General features: G+C 41.0%; 1 protein-coding gene across 6 annotated transcripts in view; it reads left to right on the plus strand.

Annotated features, from left to right (window-relative positions):
* LOC137104001 (mucin-2) overlaps positions 1-19,721 on the plus strand; it is a 34,523-nt gene that overhangs the window by 7,308 nt on the left and 7,494 nt on the right. For 3 of the 6 annotated variants that reach the window (XM_067484789.1, XM_067484788.1, XM_067484790.1), the window contains exons 2-3: positions 404-4,141; positions 7,031-7,105. In XM_067484789.1, the coding sequence (XP_067340890.1) occupies positions 1,197-4,141; positions 7,031-7,105 (3,020 nt within the window). In that variant the 5' untranslated portion in view covers positions 404-1,196. Of the gene's footprint in view, positions 1-403; positions 4,142-7,030; positions 7,106-8,601; positions 10,727-19,721 lie in introns of those variants that run through there. The other 3 variants (XM_067484792.1, XM_067484793.1, XM_067484791.1) reach the window with 3 other exon arrangements.

Below are 19,721 nucleotides of genomic sequence, written 5' to 3' on the forward strand. Positions count from 1 at the left end.
TTAGTTATAATTATGCATATAACAAAAGGCTGATCCTAGAGAGAGGAATATTAAATAGACATAAAGTAAAGTACCCACTTTAGCCAACAAGAATGAGCCTTAATGAATTTCCTTTGTCTTCTTTTGGGTGGATTTGTCTCTATTGCCAATGATTTACCTAATGTGCCTTGTCATTTTCCTAGACACCTCCATCTTCTCATAACTTTTTCTGAGTTCACATCTTTGTTTTTCATTCTTTGCTGACCCCACTCATGCATTTTTAAAAAAGCTGCTTATCTTATGTCTTCTTCATTATCATGTGGAACAAGTACTGTTTTTCAATGGAAATGCAAGAATATGGAAACAATTACAGTGTCTTACTCCTCTTGTCTTCTCTCTGTCTTTCTCTTTGTGCTTTCTTTAGAAGCTCACGCTGTCTTCAACCATGAGAGAATGAGTCACTGAGAGAAGAGCTGAGAAAGAAAGAAACAAAGGGAGAGGGGTGCTAAAATCAAAAGGAAGGTGGGGAGAAAAAAAGTTGAAACCAACAGGAACAGAGCAGCAGGGGCCACCAAGTAGACACGCCAATGTGATGGACACAGAAAGGGGGGACCAGCTGCGTTCCCTTCTTAAGTTGTTATTTACTTTTAACTCCTCGTCAAAAGCTCATCTCCCTCTACAGTTCAAAAGAAATGGGAATAAGATGTAAACAACTTCAGAGGACATGGAAAGAATGGACATCTAACATGCTTATTTTAAACAATATTTGATGCTGCATATATTTTTGTAGAGGCATACAAGTCAATACTCACAAGCTTCCTTGGGTTAACATTTACCACACTGATCACGTTTGCTGTGCTTAACATTACCACACTTTGAACTGTGAATATGGTAATACATCCTTTATTTTGGACAATCGTAGTTGCAAAGGCAGTTATTAGTGTATTAACCTTAAACAACTTGAGCAGCTGTTTTATAAAGAGAGCTTGATTATCACTAGCTCTGTCTGCGCTGTGATGAAACTGGAACTCAATCAGTTGTACAGATCTTTCACTGTTATAATTATTACCTAGGAAAGGAGACTTCACTTTCCTTTTCTTGCTGAGACACACATCTAGGCCTTTGTAGCATCAGACTGCCTGCAGTTTGATGTTGTATTCTTGTATCCTTGTATCCTCAAGTCTGTGGATGTTGGGTCAGCGAGAGAGACAAAAGAAATGGTGAGCAAAGAGCCCAACCACTTGCTCACAGGCCAAACCAACAGCAAGAACACCTTGGCAGACAAGTTGCCTGGGACAATGACTGTGCGCTCTGTGCTGCTCAATCGAGATTCCCCAGATATTGAGAGCCGTCTCAAGCGGCGCCGCAACCGCACACACCAGGTCCGCTTTAAAGACTTGGAGGATGGCAGCAGCAGTAGTGGCAACAGTGCAACAGGAGAAAACAATAGCCATCAAAGGCCTGCCACAGATTGTGACAGCCCACATCCTCTTCGTAAACAGAGCAGCAGGTCCCCTCAACCGTGGAGAGAGAGGGATGGGCCACGGACTGACGGTTTACCAGGCCAAACCTCCGTTGTTGGGGCTGTCCGTGGGGATATGGCAAGTACTATAGAGGTTGTGGCTGCTTTCTTAGCCAGGGCCCCTCCTCATCCATTAACACCAGGTCCAACACGTCGATGCTGGGCACCACCGCCAACTAACTCTCTAACCTTGCCAATGACACGCAAGCCCAGCACGAGCACCAGCACAGCCATCCAGACATCCCCATGTCCGAAAAAGCCCCAGTCTCTCTCTTCCACACGTAGCCACAGCCTCAGGGACTCAGTTGGTGTGGATGGGGATGATGAACATGACTCTCAAGATGAGTACCTTATGCACAACCACGTGCTAGTGTCAGGGTGCAGGGATCAAAACGGTCCTGCTGGATCTGGGGATCATACTGTGGTGGAACGGAGGTCTAAAACCTCTAGGACAGAAGTTAAATCAGCTGTTAGTGTGGTAAAAAACTCAAGGCACAGCTGCCCTCCTTCAGTCCTTCACAACACTGAGCCATGTCACTGTTCCTCAGTATCTAGCAGAGATGGCCCCAAGCGTCAGGGAAGCAGCACTCCCTCAGTGGTGAGGAGAAGAAAGCGGCTGAACAGGACAACAAGTGATCCTGGAAAGGAAGTGCATTACTGCACCACTCCCACTCAGACTGAAAGCCGCAGTGCATTCTCACCATCTTCAAGTACCAAATTCTGTACCACTCAAGTCCAAACTGAGAGCCCACCACAGGCTCAAAATTCTAAGTTTTGCACCACTCAAAGTCAAACTGAGAGTCAACATCAGTCTCACCCTTTGAGTAACCAACAATGCACAATCCAAATTGTCAACTCATGTCCAACCCTACCTCCAAATGATGAACAGTGCACCACTCAAATACAAACAGACGCTCCCTGTCACTTGCCCAAAAATAATCGACCTTGCACTACACAGATACAAACTTACAGCCCCTGTGCTTCCCCTCAACCAGTGGTTTCACCCAACCCAGTGCAAATACAGTCTGAGAGTCATGTATCCCTAAACACGACTCATGACTCTCCCTCCACCAAAATAACTACTGTGCCTTACTGTACTTCTCCCCCTCCCACAAATACACCAACACAAAACCCTGATCATGGCACTGAGCCACCTTGCTCCACAGCAGCCATCACTCCACCACCACCTACAGCACTTTCCATTCCTTGCTCCACTTCAGCATCTACTGTGCAACACTCTGTCCCCTATTATACCGTTGTATCACCACCAACAACACCCAGCACAGCTGTTGTCTGCTGCAGTCCTTCCTCAGTTGCCCCCCCAGGCCCCATTCGAAACTGTACATCTCCTAACTCAGTTATAGCATCATCCACTCTTTTAACCTGTTCTACTCCCACCCCAATTATAACCTCAAACATAGCCCCCTCTGACATCAGACATCCAACCACTGCCCCAAATATAACAAACACACTATCATGTAATTCACCAAATGCCGCACCTCCTATAACTATAACGCCCTGTACGTTTGTAACTCAAACTGCCCTGTCTTGCACCTCTATATCATATTACACTAGCACACATCCAGCTGATCCTCATGCAGCTCACTCAAATTCTACTTCACCTTCTTATGCGACTCTCATACAAACTGTAACTCATTGTAACATCCCATGTAAAGGTCTGGAGAATACCTCCTCTGCCAACACAGGCATAGCCCCCTACACCTCCCCCGTTCCAAAACTAAAATCTTGCACTTCTCCACCTCCACTTGTGAAAACGTATGTTTCCACCCTTTCAAATGCACAGCCGTGTGCAACTCCAACTAAAGCTGTTCCTTTGTACTCTTCCACATTTCGTGCTGCACCACCATACACACCTCCCTCTCAGGCCCCCTGCAACGCTCAGGATAAGAGGGGCATTCGACTTCCACCTCCTCCCCCACCACCGCCACCTTACACACCTCGCAAAAAGGGAAATGATCCACCAGGTCCTGCTATCCGAACACCCATGCTCAGGACAGATGGCAAGGTCAACGAGAAAGATAAGGACAGTGAGAAGGAGAAAGAGGAAGATAAAAAATGCACGGACTCACCCAAACTCTCTGACAGAGCCAGCTCTCTGAAGCACAGAGCTCAAACCCCCCCAGTTACTGTGATGAAGGGAGAGAAGCAACCCTCCTCCTTCTCTCCTGCCAAGGCCTGTTTTAAGCCCAGCTGTCTCAGCTCAGCCCAGGCTCAGCTAGGGGCTCTACACAAAATGCTTTGCTCAGGAGCCAGCGCCAGGCCCAACACCCCAAACCTCCAACATCCAATCCCTCCAAACCAGCAGGGTTGCTCTGGAGCCAGGGGGTGCTCTGTTTCTGGTGAGCAGCCTACTGCGGGGCCCCTGACTGCCACCCAAGCTGACACACTAAGACAGGTCCAGGAAATTCTGGGAGGATTGGTGTCTGGGGCCAGGTGTAAATTGGACCCATCCAGAGTGACAGAAAAGCTCCTGAGTCCCAATGGACCCCTTCATGATATTCGTAGCCTGCAGAACCAGCTCCACAGCTTGGAAGGGGTCCTGGAGACCAGCCAGAACACCATTAAGGTCCTGCTGGATGTCATTCAAGACCTTGAGAAAAAGGAGGCAGAAAGAGATGGGTGAGGAATTTGTTTACATTGCTATTTATAATTTACAGTAAAACTTACTTATTACTTTTACATTTATTTTAATCAACAGTGTTTTGAACTCAATTAGACCTTTGTCAAGTTGTAGCATTTGGGTTACATTATACAGCACTAACATTATACTGTGGCATGCCTACCCTATTATTGTGAGATAACTGCTGACATTAGTTTCTCTAAAGTCTTCACTCTTACATTTACTGTAATTAGCCCTGGGCTAACCTAAACTCTTACATCTCTAGAAAGGCGAGATTAATTTGTTTCACACTAAGGCCATGTTTATTCTTACAACAAAGTAACCTGGGAAAAAAATATATTTAAATGAGGTTATACTGTTTATACAGCAGGAGTGAAGATGTTGATGGCTAAAGGAAATATTTGCTTTATCATCTGACAGAAACTTTTAAAGCAAAATTTGCCAATGCACAATGCAGCAACAACTAAAGAGGTTCTCCAATGGCCAATTAGGTATGTCTTGCTGAATACTTTGTGACTTGAATACAGTATTTCTTCTTTTTATGTTGCAGTTGTCACAAGACAAGATAAAATGATTGCTGCTGTATTGCCTTCAAGTATTATAAAAAAAACTCATAGTGTCATATTAGTATTCTGAACTGCCCTTCAGTGTTTAGATTTTGAAGGCTACTGATATCCTTTAAAACTTATGGAATCACTACTTAAAGTAGTTTAGTGGTATTTCATTGTCTTGCCAGTACACCAAAGCAGACGGTTGTGTGCTTCAATTCTTGGCCGATGTTCACAACTTGCAAGAACTGACACATTTGAAAATCGGCGCACAGAGTTACTATCTTTAAGGGCTCCTTACATACAATGTAGTTACAGAGCAACCATGTCATGAGGACAAGGAAAGTTTCATCTTCACTTAAATGATGTGGCGATGTTCCAATTTCAAACCGCAATATCTCTCGTCTGGTTCTTGGTTTGGTTTGCAGGTTTCATATGTTAACTTGGGTTAGATTATTCCTGTGTCAACATAAACCACACATTACATTCAAAAGGTAAAGGTTAAAAAATCGTCTAGGTATTCATTTTTCTACATTTGCACATTGAAGTGAAGATGAATCAGTACAACAATATTGTTCTTTGCAGTGGAAGATGGTGTTCAAAGGTAATGTTAACAGAAGTGTGAAATGATGCATTACCGAAGGTTAAATCAAGGGTTTTAAAAGGGGTTTGCCTGGGTTTAAATGTAGTGTGAAAGCCCTTGGCCAAAAGATGAGCTATCCCACATTGGGAGTTATAAATATGAAACAACTGGAAGCCTCAGGCTAATGGAGCTGTAAACCCAGGGTCAACACAGGCTCTCAGCCCAGGGCCATATTTAGTGGGGAAGCCATCTGGTAATCTGTGACCTCTCTTCTCTTAACTTAATTTCAATACGGATGGATGCATGGATAGGTGGATGGTTGGATGGATGAAAAAAGGGAAAGGTGAGCAGAATGAACCAACAGTAGACTCATGAAAACTATGAGTGCCTGGTATTTTCGAGACCTGGAAAGCAAATGTCAGCATGTAGCCTAAGTGAATGTTGTTTTATTACCAGACTTCTAATTGTCCTGTAGTAAGATTCTGATTCTCTTCACACACACACACACACACAAATGAGGGGCAGACTTGATAATGTGATTGTAGTTTTGCAGTAAGAGATGTCTCTTCTTTCCTGGAATGGAGTAGACAAGGGGGTTGCTGTAGGCAGATTATTCTTCACCAAAAGGGAATATCAACAACCCGGCTGTAATAACCTCCCTGCATCATGTGCTGTGAATATTACAGATAGATGGTTGCTGTGTCTAAGCTGTGCTGTGATGCAGCCTCTCTATTTATAGCCAATCCCAGCATTGTAAATACTTTGGCATCAAAGCTGTGTGGACAGAACACAGTGTAAATTTGGTAAGAATGAGAAGGCTAGAGAGACCAAAGGGGTAAAACAGCAGGGTGAGCAAAGCTAGAGAGAGTTTGAAAGCAAGACCGAAAGCAGAGTTGCATCTATCGTTATTTTTATGAAGTGTCTTGTCAGTCGTGCAAGGCTCAACTTCTGATATGCTAAAGAATTTATGTCATGTCAGACCACAGGGGCACTTTTGGGAGATTGGTTGCACCTATTTTACACCAGCTTTTTCTTCATGCATATATGCAGCAGGCAGGGATAGATAGAAATCAGCATTTGGCTGTCATCATGTTGGTGGTTTCAGATGCTCCACGCCTCTTAGTGTAAACCCTTTACAATTCTCATCAAGTCTTTAATTAATCTGCTTCCTACATTATAAGCTGCTTAGTAATTTCTCCCGCCTTATCACACCAAAATAGTACATGATGTGGGAACGAGAAAATCCTTGGCTAGGAAACGATAGACACGGATGGATGTGTGTCTACGAATCCATGGAAAGACTTGACTGATATCTGAGCAGCATAATCCAAATAACACTAATGCCAACACTATACTTTTCAGACATTAGAACATGCCACTGCCCGGCCTTGTCTCTAATAAAGTGGCATATCTTTCGTGTCCCCGTATGAGAAAGGAGTGATGGCCCAAAGTGTACAGCCTGCAGACTTGACTTTTACCTCATAAGCATTATTTTATGCCTGGAGTGATATAGTGACTCATGGTTTACGTAACAGTCTGAGCCTGTTGGAAAGAGTGTCGTTCATTAAAAAATTATCAGGGGTGATTTCAGAGAGGAGATTGGTACATTTGCAGCCATGTGGGTGCCAGAAATTCAGCTCAACAACAGAGAAGAAAACCCAAATATGTCTTTGTGGTCTCAACACACACACACACACACACACACATAAAACATCACTCTTTTATCCCTGATATGTCATCTCTGTGCTTTTCAACAGAAGACATTCCTACAGAACTGGACAGGACATTGAGAACTGTGGAACCTGCAGGGACTGTGCCTGCATCATCTACAGGTGTGTGAATTTCTGCATATTTATCATTGTTTAACACATGAACACCAAGAGCACAGTATGTGTCTCAGTGCACAGTTGTGCACCATGCTGTCATTGTGAATCAGGTCAGTGATGGGAATTCAGTTTTATGGCTTAGTAGGATTGTCGTTCTGCTCTGTGTGGCAGCACACTGAATATGGGCACTTATTGCACAAATACTGTAGGTTTGATCAGTGAACACAGCTACAAGTGATTTATTAAGACTTTATCACACACACACTCTCACGCTCTCCCTTAAATTTAATGAAGTGAACAACTACACAGACTGAAGCTTTGCACCCAGTGTGCTCACTTTGTTTTCTCCCTCCTCGTCTACTCTCCTTATCTCTGTTTTACACACACAGATGCACATAATAATACAGTGTCAAGCACACACACACACAAACACGCAGAGTTACTGCATAATCATTCAGCTCTGAGATTTAAATTGAAATCAATTAACAAACAGGATTTCACACTTTACAGGAGGGCAACGAAAGGCAAAAAGAAAAGTGTGAATTGCTATGAAATTGAAATCCCTGTCTCTTAGTTGCAAATGTCAAAATGGGGGTGAAATCAGGGATATTAAGAGAAGAAGCAAATCTTTCAGAGGGAGGTGAAAAAGAAAACAGTATAGAGAGGGAGGAGGGATGACATTCAGACTGCTTACACGCACAAATATAATTTGATTATGACAGGATTAAGGCAGCAGTCTGATTACTAAAACTTTCATCTAGACACCTTAGAGAGGTTATGTCACATTGTGTCATAAAGCTGAGAAAATGTAACCCAATTAACAGGCCAAGATTCATCATCAGTCTTTGTAATTGTGGACTGGAGCTCTGAAATGTGGCACGTATACACCTTAGACTGATTACTTTCAATGATTTGATTTTGCGCCCTCACCTACTCTCATTTATTATTTATTATTTTGCAGAGCTAATAAGTTGTTTCCTGTAGCTACAACACATCCTCAATGTTAACCTTATTAACAAACAAATGATGTTACTGCTGAAGTTGAGTTACTGTAAACCACATAAATGATTCAATCAAACTGTTATTCTAATCCGGTTACTCTCAGTAATTTGTTTATACCGTGTATGCAAACCTCCCCAATCAAGGAACAGAAGAAGAAGAAAGACAGTTGAGGATAAGAGAATTGAATGTGCAAAGCAAAAGGATCTGAGAGAAAAGATCTGAGATTTAGAAATTGAAAAGCGTGTGAGCAAAGGGAGAAGAGGTCCACAAAGATTAATTCAGAAACAAAACACGGCTTCATCTTAAAAGATTAGAATATTATAGTGAGGGTTACTGCTCAGATGTAATAGTTTGAAGCAGAGATAGCTCTGTGGTGAAGACGAGTAGGCGATGAGTAGGAAATACAGATGAGGACAGTAATGACAGAAAAAGTGACAATTTTCCTCCCTGTACTGTATCATAATGTGTTTTTCTAAACTATTACTTTTCATTTACTGTAGCACTACACATCCCAAAACCACTGTTTTATGGTCAGATGAGGACTTATCACTCAATCACCTGTCAAGTCGACATGCTGCTTTCATGTGTGACAAGAGGATTTTCCCTCTTTGAAAGGGCAGGAGATTTTCTTTTCTTCAAGGATCAAGTTGAGCTGAGTCTAAAAAAGAGAATTTGGCAGCAATAGAGAAAAAGGTGTTGGAGGGGAAAAAAAGATAAAGTGGAGCCTGAAAAGGAGTGAGTGATGGAGAAGCCATAAAATCTGACAGGACAGATTCCATCAATTAGAAAGCTTCTTGAAGAAGTCTTAGTCCCGAAAGAAAAGCACAGCTCAGCACACCACACACCATCAATCTACTTGAGAAGCTTGGATAAGAATTTGTTTGGAAAAGGAAAATTATTTTAAGATTTGCATGCACATATACTTGTCTTCACCTACTTATCTTCAAGAACAAATTTAACAGAACCTTATTTTAAAGCTATTTTAATCATTAGTTTACAGTTACAATGGGTAAAACACAAAATAGATGTCTCCAATCAACTCCTGCACTCTAATACAAGGCATTTTAGCATTTTAAAGCTCAGCGTTTTCCAGTCCATATGCTTGGCTTTGCTGTCAAATTTGAGATTCAAAAATTCAAACTGCCAGCTGATGTACTAACTCCGAACCCGACAAGTTTTAGCTTTTCATGTGCAATTCTTTTCTTACAAAATCACAAAACATATGCCCCCCTTTTGGCTCCAGGTCAAACCTGCAGCTTTATTGTTTTGCTTCACTCTCACCACTTTCTGTCACAGCACTTGTCAGTAGGAATTTTTAACTTTTAAGAAAGCAATGTATGCACATTTCTTTTAAACTCAGAAAAATAAATGTCTTACAAAAACCACATTAATATGTTAAAGTGGAAAGCTATTATGATACTTGTGTTTAAGTGTGTCTTTGTGTGTTTGGAAACAGAGCTTTGTTCTCTTGTTACGCAGGACATCTTTCAGGGCAAAGCTTATGTAAAAATGCTAATGACACTTTAAGCATGCAAATGTAGATACTTGTGGCTAAAGAATGTAACATTTTGAACATTTTGTACCAACCAAATCTCTTAAATAAGTGTTTTATTTATTCGGCTGGTTAAGGGTCTTGTATTACAGGAAGAAAAATGCGTGATGAATGTGATGTTATTTATCCAGCACCAGTAGCACATAAGCTGCACATTAATATGTGAATGTGATTGTGTGGCCGTGCCGAAATGTGTTAATTAGTGAGTGAGGTTTTCCCCCACGTTATTCTTTCTGCTAATGGCGAATGTGCTGTATATGGAACAAAGTAGGGAGGTCTAACAAGGAACTGTTGTGCTTAATCCCAGTGGAGTGTGCAGAGACGGCAGCCTAATCAGATCTGTGCTCTGCTGCTTTATCTCTGCTGCTGCTCTGTCTATTGCTCGATCACGCATTTCACTGAAGGAGCTCGATGGGCTGCTGCTCTGAGATGGATTAATGACTCTCTGGACCATACATTTTCAGCTAAACTATGAGTCCACTAAAAGTTTTTTTTTTGTCAAACACAATCCGTCATCGCCTTCGCTGAACAGCACATAATTGAGAAAAGGCCTGCTGAGGAAGCATTCCTGCTTTTTCTCTGTTTCCTGCTAGCTGTTATCTGTGGGGCTGCAACTCATGCTCGTTTGATATCTGTACTGTGGCCTCATTTCACACTCATATTGTTGTCACTCTATGCGTCTCATTTACAGTCTAGGCTGATTCTTTAAGCATCCTACTTGTCAATGAATGGCTCTTCACATCACTTATACGCATATGTATGCCAGGCGCTGTGGTGGTAGAACGCAGAGCTTGAGACAAACATTCTGTGACATCGCCTACAGTAACGACTCATCACTCGCCATTCTCACCACAGACCCATCGTGAATCAGCGCTTCCTGACGCACATCACAGCTGACACAACATCACATGACAGGACTGGATCCTTGCACACTGTCCTTCGATTGCGAGAGACCAGACAATGAGTTGGTGAAGCATCAGTCTCTGGAGACTGGGCACATGGAAGGAAAATGCGATGACTGTTTCTGCATCTCAATATCTCCCAATGTTTTTTCTCTCACCACATACTCCTTATGCTTCTTACTGGCTCTTTATTTTTTTATTTTTTTGTAGTGTGCAGTGAAATATTCATCCACATTAAAAATGAATCATGGTGGCTTTAAAAAGATTTTAAAAAGTAATAATGGTGTTAAAGAAGACCCGGAGACGTCTCTCCATTGGTTCTGTGTGGGTGAAGATGGCTACCAGTTAGTCCAATAGGTCCTTGTGATGGAGCAGTGCTGCACCTCTTGCATGGTTAAACGGGAAGCGTAATGTAGGCTGCAGAGAATTAACTGAGCGCTCTGAAAACTTCCAAACAGTGTGTGGGGAAATAACATGAATATTAGTTTTTGTGCTTCGTAGTCAGGGGAATATGGAGAACTCGTACTCTAAAATAGAGAACCTAGACAGAACAATCTAGTGTCTTTGCAGTCACTCAAGGCAGTCTTAAGGGCTGTGGGCTGTGGTGCATGGAGCCCTCATTCACACTAGTCCTGCCCTGTATAATTTGCCTCTGTCTTCCTTGTCTCTAGAGTCTTACTTCTCAGCTTGGACTTGGGTCTCCTTTCACTTGCTTTGATTCACTTTCTCATAAGGCCCACAATGGCATAGAAGCCCATTTCAAGATTCTCCACATGGTTCCCACTTTGGCCAGCAGCTACTGACAACTTGTTATTGTGCTGGTTTCATCAGGACTGTGTTATTTCATATATATCAGAAAGCAGCGCCTTGTCCAGTGGACTGGTCATGTCACTTCCTCTGCTCTCTATCCACTTTCTCCACTTTGAATATACGTACATTTCACATCTAAATCGGAATAAAGAGAAGTTGTGCAAACCTGTAGCTTGGGAATGGGTATAGGAGCAGCAGGACAAAGGGGTGAAAGCAGTGTGAGAGGAGGTGAGTAGGAAAGATTGCCTAGGCAGCTACTTACAGCTTTGCTTTCCCTTCCAGAGCCAAATGAACCAGAAACTGAGGTGTTGCTGTGCACAGTTTATTCAGGGAAACCAACATCTGCACAACACATACAGTATGCAAATGAACAGAAGGATGGCCAAAATAAATCTGTGCCTTAGTGTTTGCACATTGAGCTGAGCTCCTCTGGAACACAGTGATGTGTGAGCAAATTGTAGATGAACCTCCCATGTTCCCAGTCACAAGTATATTTCTGAACCTCTATCCAGCTGCCAGCCATTTATTAAACATTGACTATTCTCTGCCATTATCATAACAGGGAAGGAAAGGATCTGAGTGAATAGAATATAAAATGAATTACCAGAAAAGTACAGAGGTTAAGAAAAAAGGAGTTGAGGGAGAGAGTATCTGTATTTGAAAAAGCAAGCGAAAGTGGCCGAAAGAAGAAACAGAAGAGAGCTTTGACAGATGAATGTGTGTCTGCGTGTGTAAAAGAAAGAGATGTGATTTGAATTTTAAAAGCAACTTTAAAAAAAACACACAGCTATCCAAAGGACTTAGAGTTATATTGCAATTAATTTACACTTCATATACATTGCTAATGTTCAGTTAGGACAATGTAGAGGTCAGTGTGGGGTATATCAAGACTGACTCTCATAAATAAGGCCTTTCCAGTAAATGTAACGTTTTTACTGGATATACAATATACACATTTGAAATAATTGTTTTACCCAATTTGATCTAAATTGTATTTCATAGTGGGGAGGTGTTGTAAAAGCCACCTCTGAAACAAATTAACTGAACAACACAGTTGGGAGATACTCACTACTAAATGTTTTTGAGTGAGTGAAAGCGAAATACCCAGGGCCACACATATACAAACCAAAAGCAAAGCAGCTTTAATTCACTCTTCTCATACTACTTACAATCACCACAGACAGTTAATACCACTTCTAATCAAGAGTATGTCTAATTAGAAGTTACAAATGGTACTGGTGTTGGTAATTTTGTTCTCTGCATTTTCTCTGCACTGCATGGTTTTGCTATGCTGAACAGCCAATCAGAGGCGACTCTCTCACAGACGGTGATGATTTAGCTGAAAAGCTGCCAATGGCGATGTAACTATCGGCAACGGTGCAGGAAACTGCATAAAGTAGGCCAGCGAACACGGTGCGTCCTGAGCCTTACGCTTTCCCCTTTGTGGATGCTGATAAACACATGTTTATAGCTCAGGACACACATACATTTAAACCTGATGGTCATCAGCATAGCCTACAGATTTTTCCTTGCCATAGAAAGGCTGAAGCACAGCACCTAAGTGTTTCCGCATAGCACCTTAAGGTGAATTCATGTAAAACAACATTGAGATGACATCAGTATTAGCGTAAAAAAGAAGTTATATGCATTGGAAAAAAAAAAACGTGAAAACGTGAGCTGGCAAATGCAATGACTTACCAATGAACAATTAGTATTAGGGCGCCTATTTGTGTGACTGGTGTGGCTAAGCTAATCAAACAGCTAACTGGATATTTCTCTGTACTATCAACGCTGGATGCTAGTTAGGATGGACATTTCTTCTTTCTTGTCTTGGGGGGACCCATTATTTGTCTTTGTCTTTAAGCATTTAGCATCTAGAGAGATATTTCTATTGGAATATAAAACAGAGTTAAAGTAAATAAATATGGGATTTAAATTCGTAAGATGTGAAAGGTGCAGATGGGTGAGGTGAACTCCAGGACAGGCAATTAGAGAATGGAAATAAAATGATTGCTGAAGAAATAGCATGAAAACTATTGCAGAGTATTTATGCTCCCAAGAAATTAAGTAAACAGTGCAAATCTCATATCCCAATCTGTCAAAAAGGGTCCAACTTATTATTTTTATTATAATTATTCAATAAAAAACCTACTGAATCATGCAGTCATGTCCCTGGAGACCATTAACATCAGGACATAATCTTCTTGCTACACAAACTGGATGTGCTTATTCTGATATTTGAAATTGCCAGTTCTTCATGTCTGCCAAGAAAATGATCCAAACATCAACAGATTTTTTTTTCTTTCAATGTGTCTTGACCCCAAAAGAGAGAGAGAGAGAAACAGAACGAGACGAAGATAAATAGACCACAACTGCAAGAACCAGGATAGGAAAAATAAGAACTAGTGTATTTTTGGTTTAACTGGATATGAGAGGTTTTCATTTCTCTAAAGAAAGATTTGTGAGATTCTTGACTCTGACCTTTTGCTAACAACCCAGTCAGAGCTTTAAGACCTGTGTGTGAGTGTGTGTGTGTGTGTGTGCGCGCGCCCAGCTCTTCCCCTGTGGATGAGGCTGATAATGGAGAAGTGGTGTGTGTGAAACGTGTAAAGGGCAGGCCAAGCAGTTCTTCTGCAGTAATCCATCTTTACTTCAGGGCTGAGCCACGGAGCAACAGGCATCTCACAGGGGAGAGGAAGAAAATACACTGTAGACATCACTCTCATTCATATGAAACTACACAGAGGAAATGTTCAGCCAGCAGGAGCACGATATTTTCACAGTAAGACAATAAGAAAATACAAATGAAGTGCATCATTTGTTCCACGTACTCCTTTACCACTTAGATCACGACAGTTACAGTAAAACAAACGCAGGTGTGCTTACATCTTGAAACCATGTTAGTCTCAGACCATTCACTCCAGATGTGAAACCATAAAACTGTCACATATCCTCACAAACGTGCATTCATTCACCCATGACTTTTGTTTATGCGAAGAAAGGACAGATAAAGGGCTGGGTGTGAAACAGAGGGAGAGGGAGTGAGAGACACACCCAGGAGAAAAAGGAACGCGACAACCCTTGTTCACGCTGTTTGGCAATAATCACAGAGCCGAACTCGTGCCAACAGTGAGTGCCAGATGGTCCCCATCACCGTTGTGCCATGTCTTTGACACGGGGAGGAGAGAAGAAGATCAAGAGTGGCATGTGGAACAGGGAAGCACTGCCTAATGTGGATGATGTGTCATATAAATACTAATCACACTAGAATCACACCCACAGCTAAATTAGATCCCTAAAGCTCTTTCTCATGCCCCCACAGTCAATCTTCTCCCTGCTTTGGCACTGTGTTTATGTCATTATCAGACATGATCGATAGATAGGTCATGAAATGCTCCAAGCTAGTGTGAGAAATATTTTCTCACTTACTACAGTGGAATTGTGTTTATGGTAAACAGCTTATAATTGGTTACTGCTTTATTAATGGTGGATAAAATGTTTTTATTTTGTAGCACCGTTTTAGGCTGTGAGAATTCTCTTTGGCTATAAAATACTCTGTCATCCTCCCTCATTTGCACAGAGATGTTTATAATCATTTAACTTGACACTGCAGTGAATATCCTGCTGTAGACACAGTTCAAAAAGGGATAACACTCTGAGGTTTAGGTCAATCTGTGGAGCTTCTTTTTACTCGTGACAGATAGTGTGAGGATTGACAAAAGAGCTTGAGAGAGACGCCGCAGCCCTGGCTCTTATATCACATCTAAACAGCTGGCAAATCAATGTGAATGTGAGTGTGATGTTTGGATGGTCAGGGTCAGAAGGGTCCTCTTCAAATCCCAGTGTGGAGAGATGTGGTTGAAGGTGATTTCAGACGCTGTGCAACTGTCCAATTTAGTTGAAGCATACCGATGCCTTGACACATTTTCTATTTTAAGTAGCTCTTCAGCATGTCAGGAAGGGATCAATGTACCTCTCCCTTTTTGGAAGAAGGTAGCAGGCCTTCCACCCAATTAATTACCATAGCATTATCATTTAAAATGCATACTGCTGTAAAAATCATTTTTGCAGATGATTGACTCATGTTTGCTGATTTATTAATATCATCAATATTGAACAACTCTGAAATACATAAAAAAAACCTATTAATATACACAAGAGAACATAATGTGCAAAACTGTGTAATCAAGAGTCTAGTAGCTTAAATATATTAAATCTAATTAAAAAAAACATAATTAGAGAGACAACCACAAACGAATCTAATGACAGACAGATGTAATTCAGTTGGTTGAGCAAACGTCTAGAAACCCCAGGGTTGGTGGTTCGATCCCCAATTTCTCCTGTCCTCATGCTGAACTCTCCTGAGACAAGACCCTTAAACCTCCATACGGGCAAAATCAGTTGTGTGCAGCTGTCTAATAACAATTTGCCCATGGGATTCAATTCAATAACAGTTATCATTACCATTATTGAACTATTTGTTACCACTTATAAACAATTTTTAAATGTTTGTTAAAGAAAGTCAGTGATTGTTAGTCTAAAATAAGTCAGTTGGATGCGATGATAGCTTCTCTATAATTATGTTTTAAATTATTAAAACCAAAAATCCACCTGTGTTCTGTATTCTGTAATTAAAAGGTTACAGAATTCACAGGCGATGGGTTGAATTACTTCGGTTGATGTTGTTACTTACTTTACTTGTAATCGCAACCATGCCAATTACTGTTGGGACTGGAACGTGGAGTATTTATCTGTACATACAGAACCGTGCAGCATATTTAAGTTTGATTTGTAGTTAATACAAAGAAGTGAAATTACCAGCCCTTTTTCCCCCATTGCTTTCAACCACACCTTTTTTAGTGGAGGGAGTTTGCTCAGCATTTTTACACATTTTCTTGTGCAGACATACTTTAAATACTTTTAAAGGTCTTTTAAAGTTCATGAGCTTGAAAATTTTGTTACAGTGTTGCTTCCTTTCTCTTCTTACATTGCCAGCACTTGTCAGTGAGCCTCTTTTATACAACATAAAAACAGCTGCAGAGATTTCCAGATATAACAGATACTCACATTGGCAGATGAAATTTAACAGACAGAAACAAAACAAGCAAACAATGTTATACTTCGAAATATGTAATATGTCTGTATGTAGGTATTTATTGCTGACCTCTTCGAGGCTTCCAAAAAAATCCAATTTCGGTAAACAATGCATAATGCTGTTCCTGCATCTGTGCACAGCGATCCTCCACAAACCTCACCTTCACCCTGACTCTTCTTCATTACACGTGAAGCCTGTCTTTATCTGTCCTGCATCCAAATAAACAAAAACACAGAGCGATCAACGAAGAAAAGCTTCAGTACATTAGTGTGTTTATGAATTGAGTATGTCACAGATAACGATGGATGAGCCCTAACTGCTAGCTGTTACTTGTTTCGTGAGGCAAACTCCCACCCTGCCATCACACCGCTCTCCCTCAGATCTCCTCGACATCCAGTCATCCATCAGAGCCTTCCGCTCCAGCAGCTATCACTCAATACCTTAGTGGTGCTAAGAACAAACAAGTACTGCATGCAACCAGCCATCACCTTTAGCCTTTTAATTCCCCTTAGCTGACTTACCATACTGTTTCTTTAGCAGAATTTTATCTCTGAGGAAACTATGACTCTAAACTTTTCCAGTAACAGCAGCTTCAGTACATTTGTGCCCATTGCTGAGTATTGGATAAATATTTATTGTGGGTGGGTGCTGAGGTACAATCCTGGCTTGAATGTTAGCACAGACTGGGTAAGCACACCTCATCACATATGTTCCACTAAATTTGGCCCACAATAGCCCCAGGAGGGCGAACTGTGATTTTTGGTCCAATTTCCTCAGTACCAGCATTCAGCTAGTGTCAACACATATCTACATAGCTAGATTTTTGTTTAATTACACCTAAACTCTTAATCTGTGCTTATGCTCAAACTCAAAGTTCGACAGAATGGAAATTACACGTTCAGCAATTTATGGTCAGATTAAATATCCTGTACTTCAAGCTCTCCTCCAGCAGACATACTGTACGTATGTAATAGTGTTGCTCTGCATCTACTTCACGTGCAAAAAAATGACTGTTTGCTATGAATTTGTTTGCTTTTCGTAATAAATCTATATAATCCATCAGCAGCCAGTGACACATTTACTTTGTCATACATCTTAGCTCTGTTATGCTACATTTAGTTACCCCGGTGCTGACAAGACTACTGAAAGAAGCAGTGAGGTGACAGCAGCACGCACAAACTGTGAACTCCCAAAGTAAACCAGTAATGAGTGTAAATTCACAGAAAACAGGTTTCTTTTCCCACAGACCAGATCCTGGGTGCTCAGCACTGCCAGCCTCACTTTGGCTGATGGTTCAGTGTATGCTCCCTCGTTTATACGATTTGTGCAGCATCTTCCCATGGTACAATAAGCTCTGCCGAGTAAACAAAGCACTCAGAGTTACTCCACAATAGAGGGTTGTGTCTTAAGCTGGTATAGGCAAACTCTGATGGTACAGAAATCTCCTGTGCTACATCTGCTTCTCTCTAGTTTATGATGTCTCAGTAAACACTCTTAATCTTACGTGCTCATTATTTACCGAGCTATTTGATGCAAAGAATTTTCTCTGATCTTAAACCTTTGAGGTCATTCGTGTAGTCTCTTGAATAAGCAATATTTAGTTTGTTTTATTCATTGACATGAAAAGAAATAGAAACAAGGTCAGCGTCTTCTTTCACTGGCAATGGCTGTGCTGTTTCACAAAGCACAGCACTTTGGAAAGCACCATGGGTCATTTATAAGGTCATATTTATAAAACCTCTGGGGGTAATTGAAATAAAAATGTAAATATTAGGCAAGCATTATCAGACGACAGAAAAAGTTGCAAGGATAAGGACAGTGGGGGAGACAGTGAGATTAAGGCACAAGGTTAAAATCCCTCACAACAGGTGTCCCTTTGTTTATTTGGAGTTGCTGCCAAGATCTTCAGCTCTTACGGATGAAGCCTAATAAATTGACCTTTAAAAGGGACAGATTTGGATCCTAGTACACATAGTTTCAATGTAATATATTGTTCGGTCTCATGTTAAAGGGTTGATGTGGCGTAATGTGATCTGACTGCTGGTGATGTGCATTTAGGCTTTTAGCATCCTCTGATTAGCATAAATTATATCGCACAGTCAGACCCTACCGTGGATAGCATAAATCATATTATGATGCGTCCCTGAGGTATTAGTCATGTTTACAGTGTCAGTGTCTGTCTTTTCTTTCTCAGTCACGCACCCTCCTCCCAGCGATACAAACTGAAATAATGCTTTGCCTCGCCATCCTCAGCCTGTTGCAGACATCTCTTTCAATCAGTTCTAGCCTGAGTCCATTATCTTGTTAGTGAAGGCTTATGGATATCTTTAGCTTTTGTTATAAGATTTTTTCAAGACATCTGTGAACTCAATGAATGGAGGTCTGCACATGTAAAATGATTGTTTTTTTTTACGGGAATACAACTTCTTTAAACCGCTCTGTGGCTACACTGGGACATATGTGTCAGTCAGTCTGAACCGTCAGACAAACCAGAATGAGACGCCACAGCCGGCTGTTGATGAAGTGAACCACAGAACAGCAAAGTTGATTGCTGAGCAGACTGGATGTCTAACTTGAGATCACACCTTAATTATCTCATTAATTTTTAGATGTAAGGCAATTTCTGGGAATCACAAATTAATTATCTTGAGATCAGACTGATAGCATAGTTTTTAAGCCAGTCAACCTGAAATACTGATTTAATTACATGATTTTCAGAGAACAGAAACTTTAAAAAAGCTACTTTTTTACATGGCTCAATGATGAAACAGTAACATCCCTTTGTCAATACGTTGGCCTGCTACTTAGTTTCCCAATGAAATATCTCAAACATTTTTTTGTTTTTAAATAAAAAATCTTCATAGAAAGATGGATTGTCATAAAACTTGGTGCAGACCTTAATGTTCCACTTCAGGCTAAATCTCTTTTCTACCAGCACCACCATCAATTCTAAATGACATTAAACTTTTCCTATACTTTTTTTTGTAACAAAGTAACTGCAAAACTAATGACATTGGGGGTAAAAGTGTGCATGTTGACATGTTAAACTAAAGCAATGAAATGGTAACAATTACACATTTTTGATCAATAGCAGCATGTAGTCATGTTGACATTAGCATTTATGGTAGCTTAAAACCGTCCCTAAGCACAGCCTCACTTGCAGGGAAGCATAATAAAACTTTTTTTTTTTTTGCGTTAACATGTCTTTAAAAGGATGTTTGCTAACTGCTAAATGAGACAAGTGTGGTCGTCGGGGATATA

Source organism: Channa argus, chromosome 18, assembly GCF_033026475.1.
Source record: "Channa argus isolate prfri chromosome 18, Channa argus male v1.0, whole genome shotgun sequence".
Taxonomy (NCBI): Eukaryota; Metazoa; Chordata; class Actinopteri; order Anabantiformes; family Channidae; genus Channa; species Channa argus.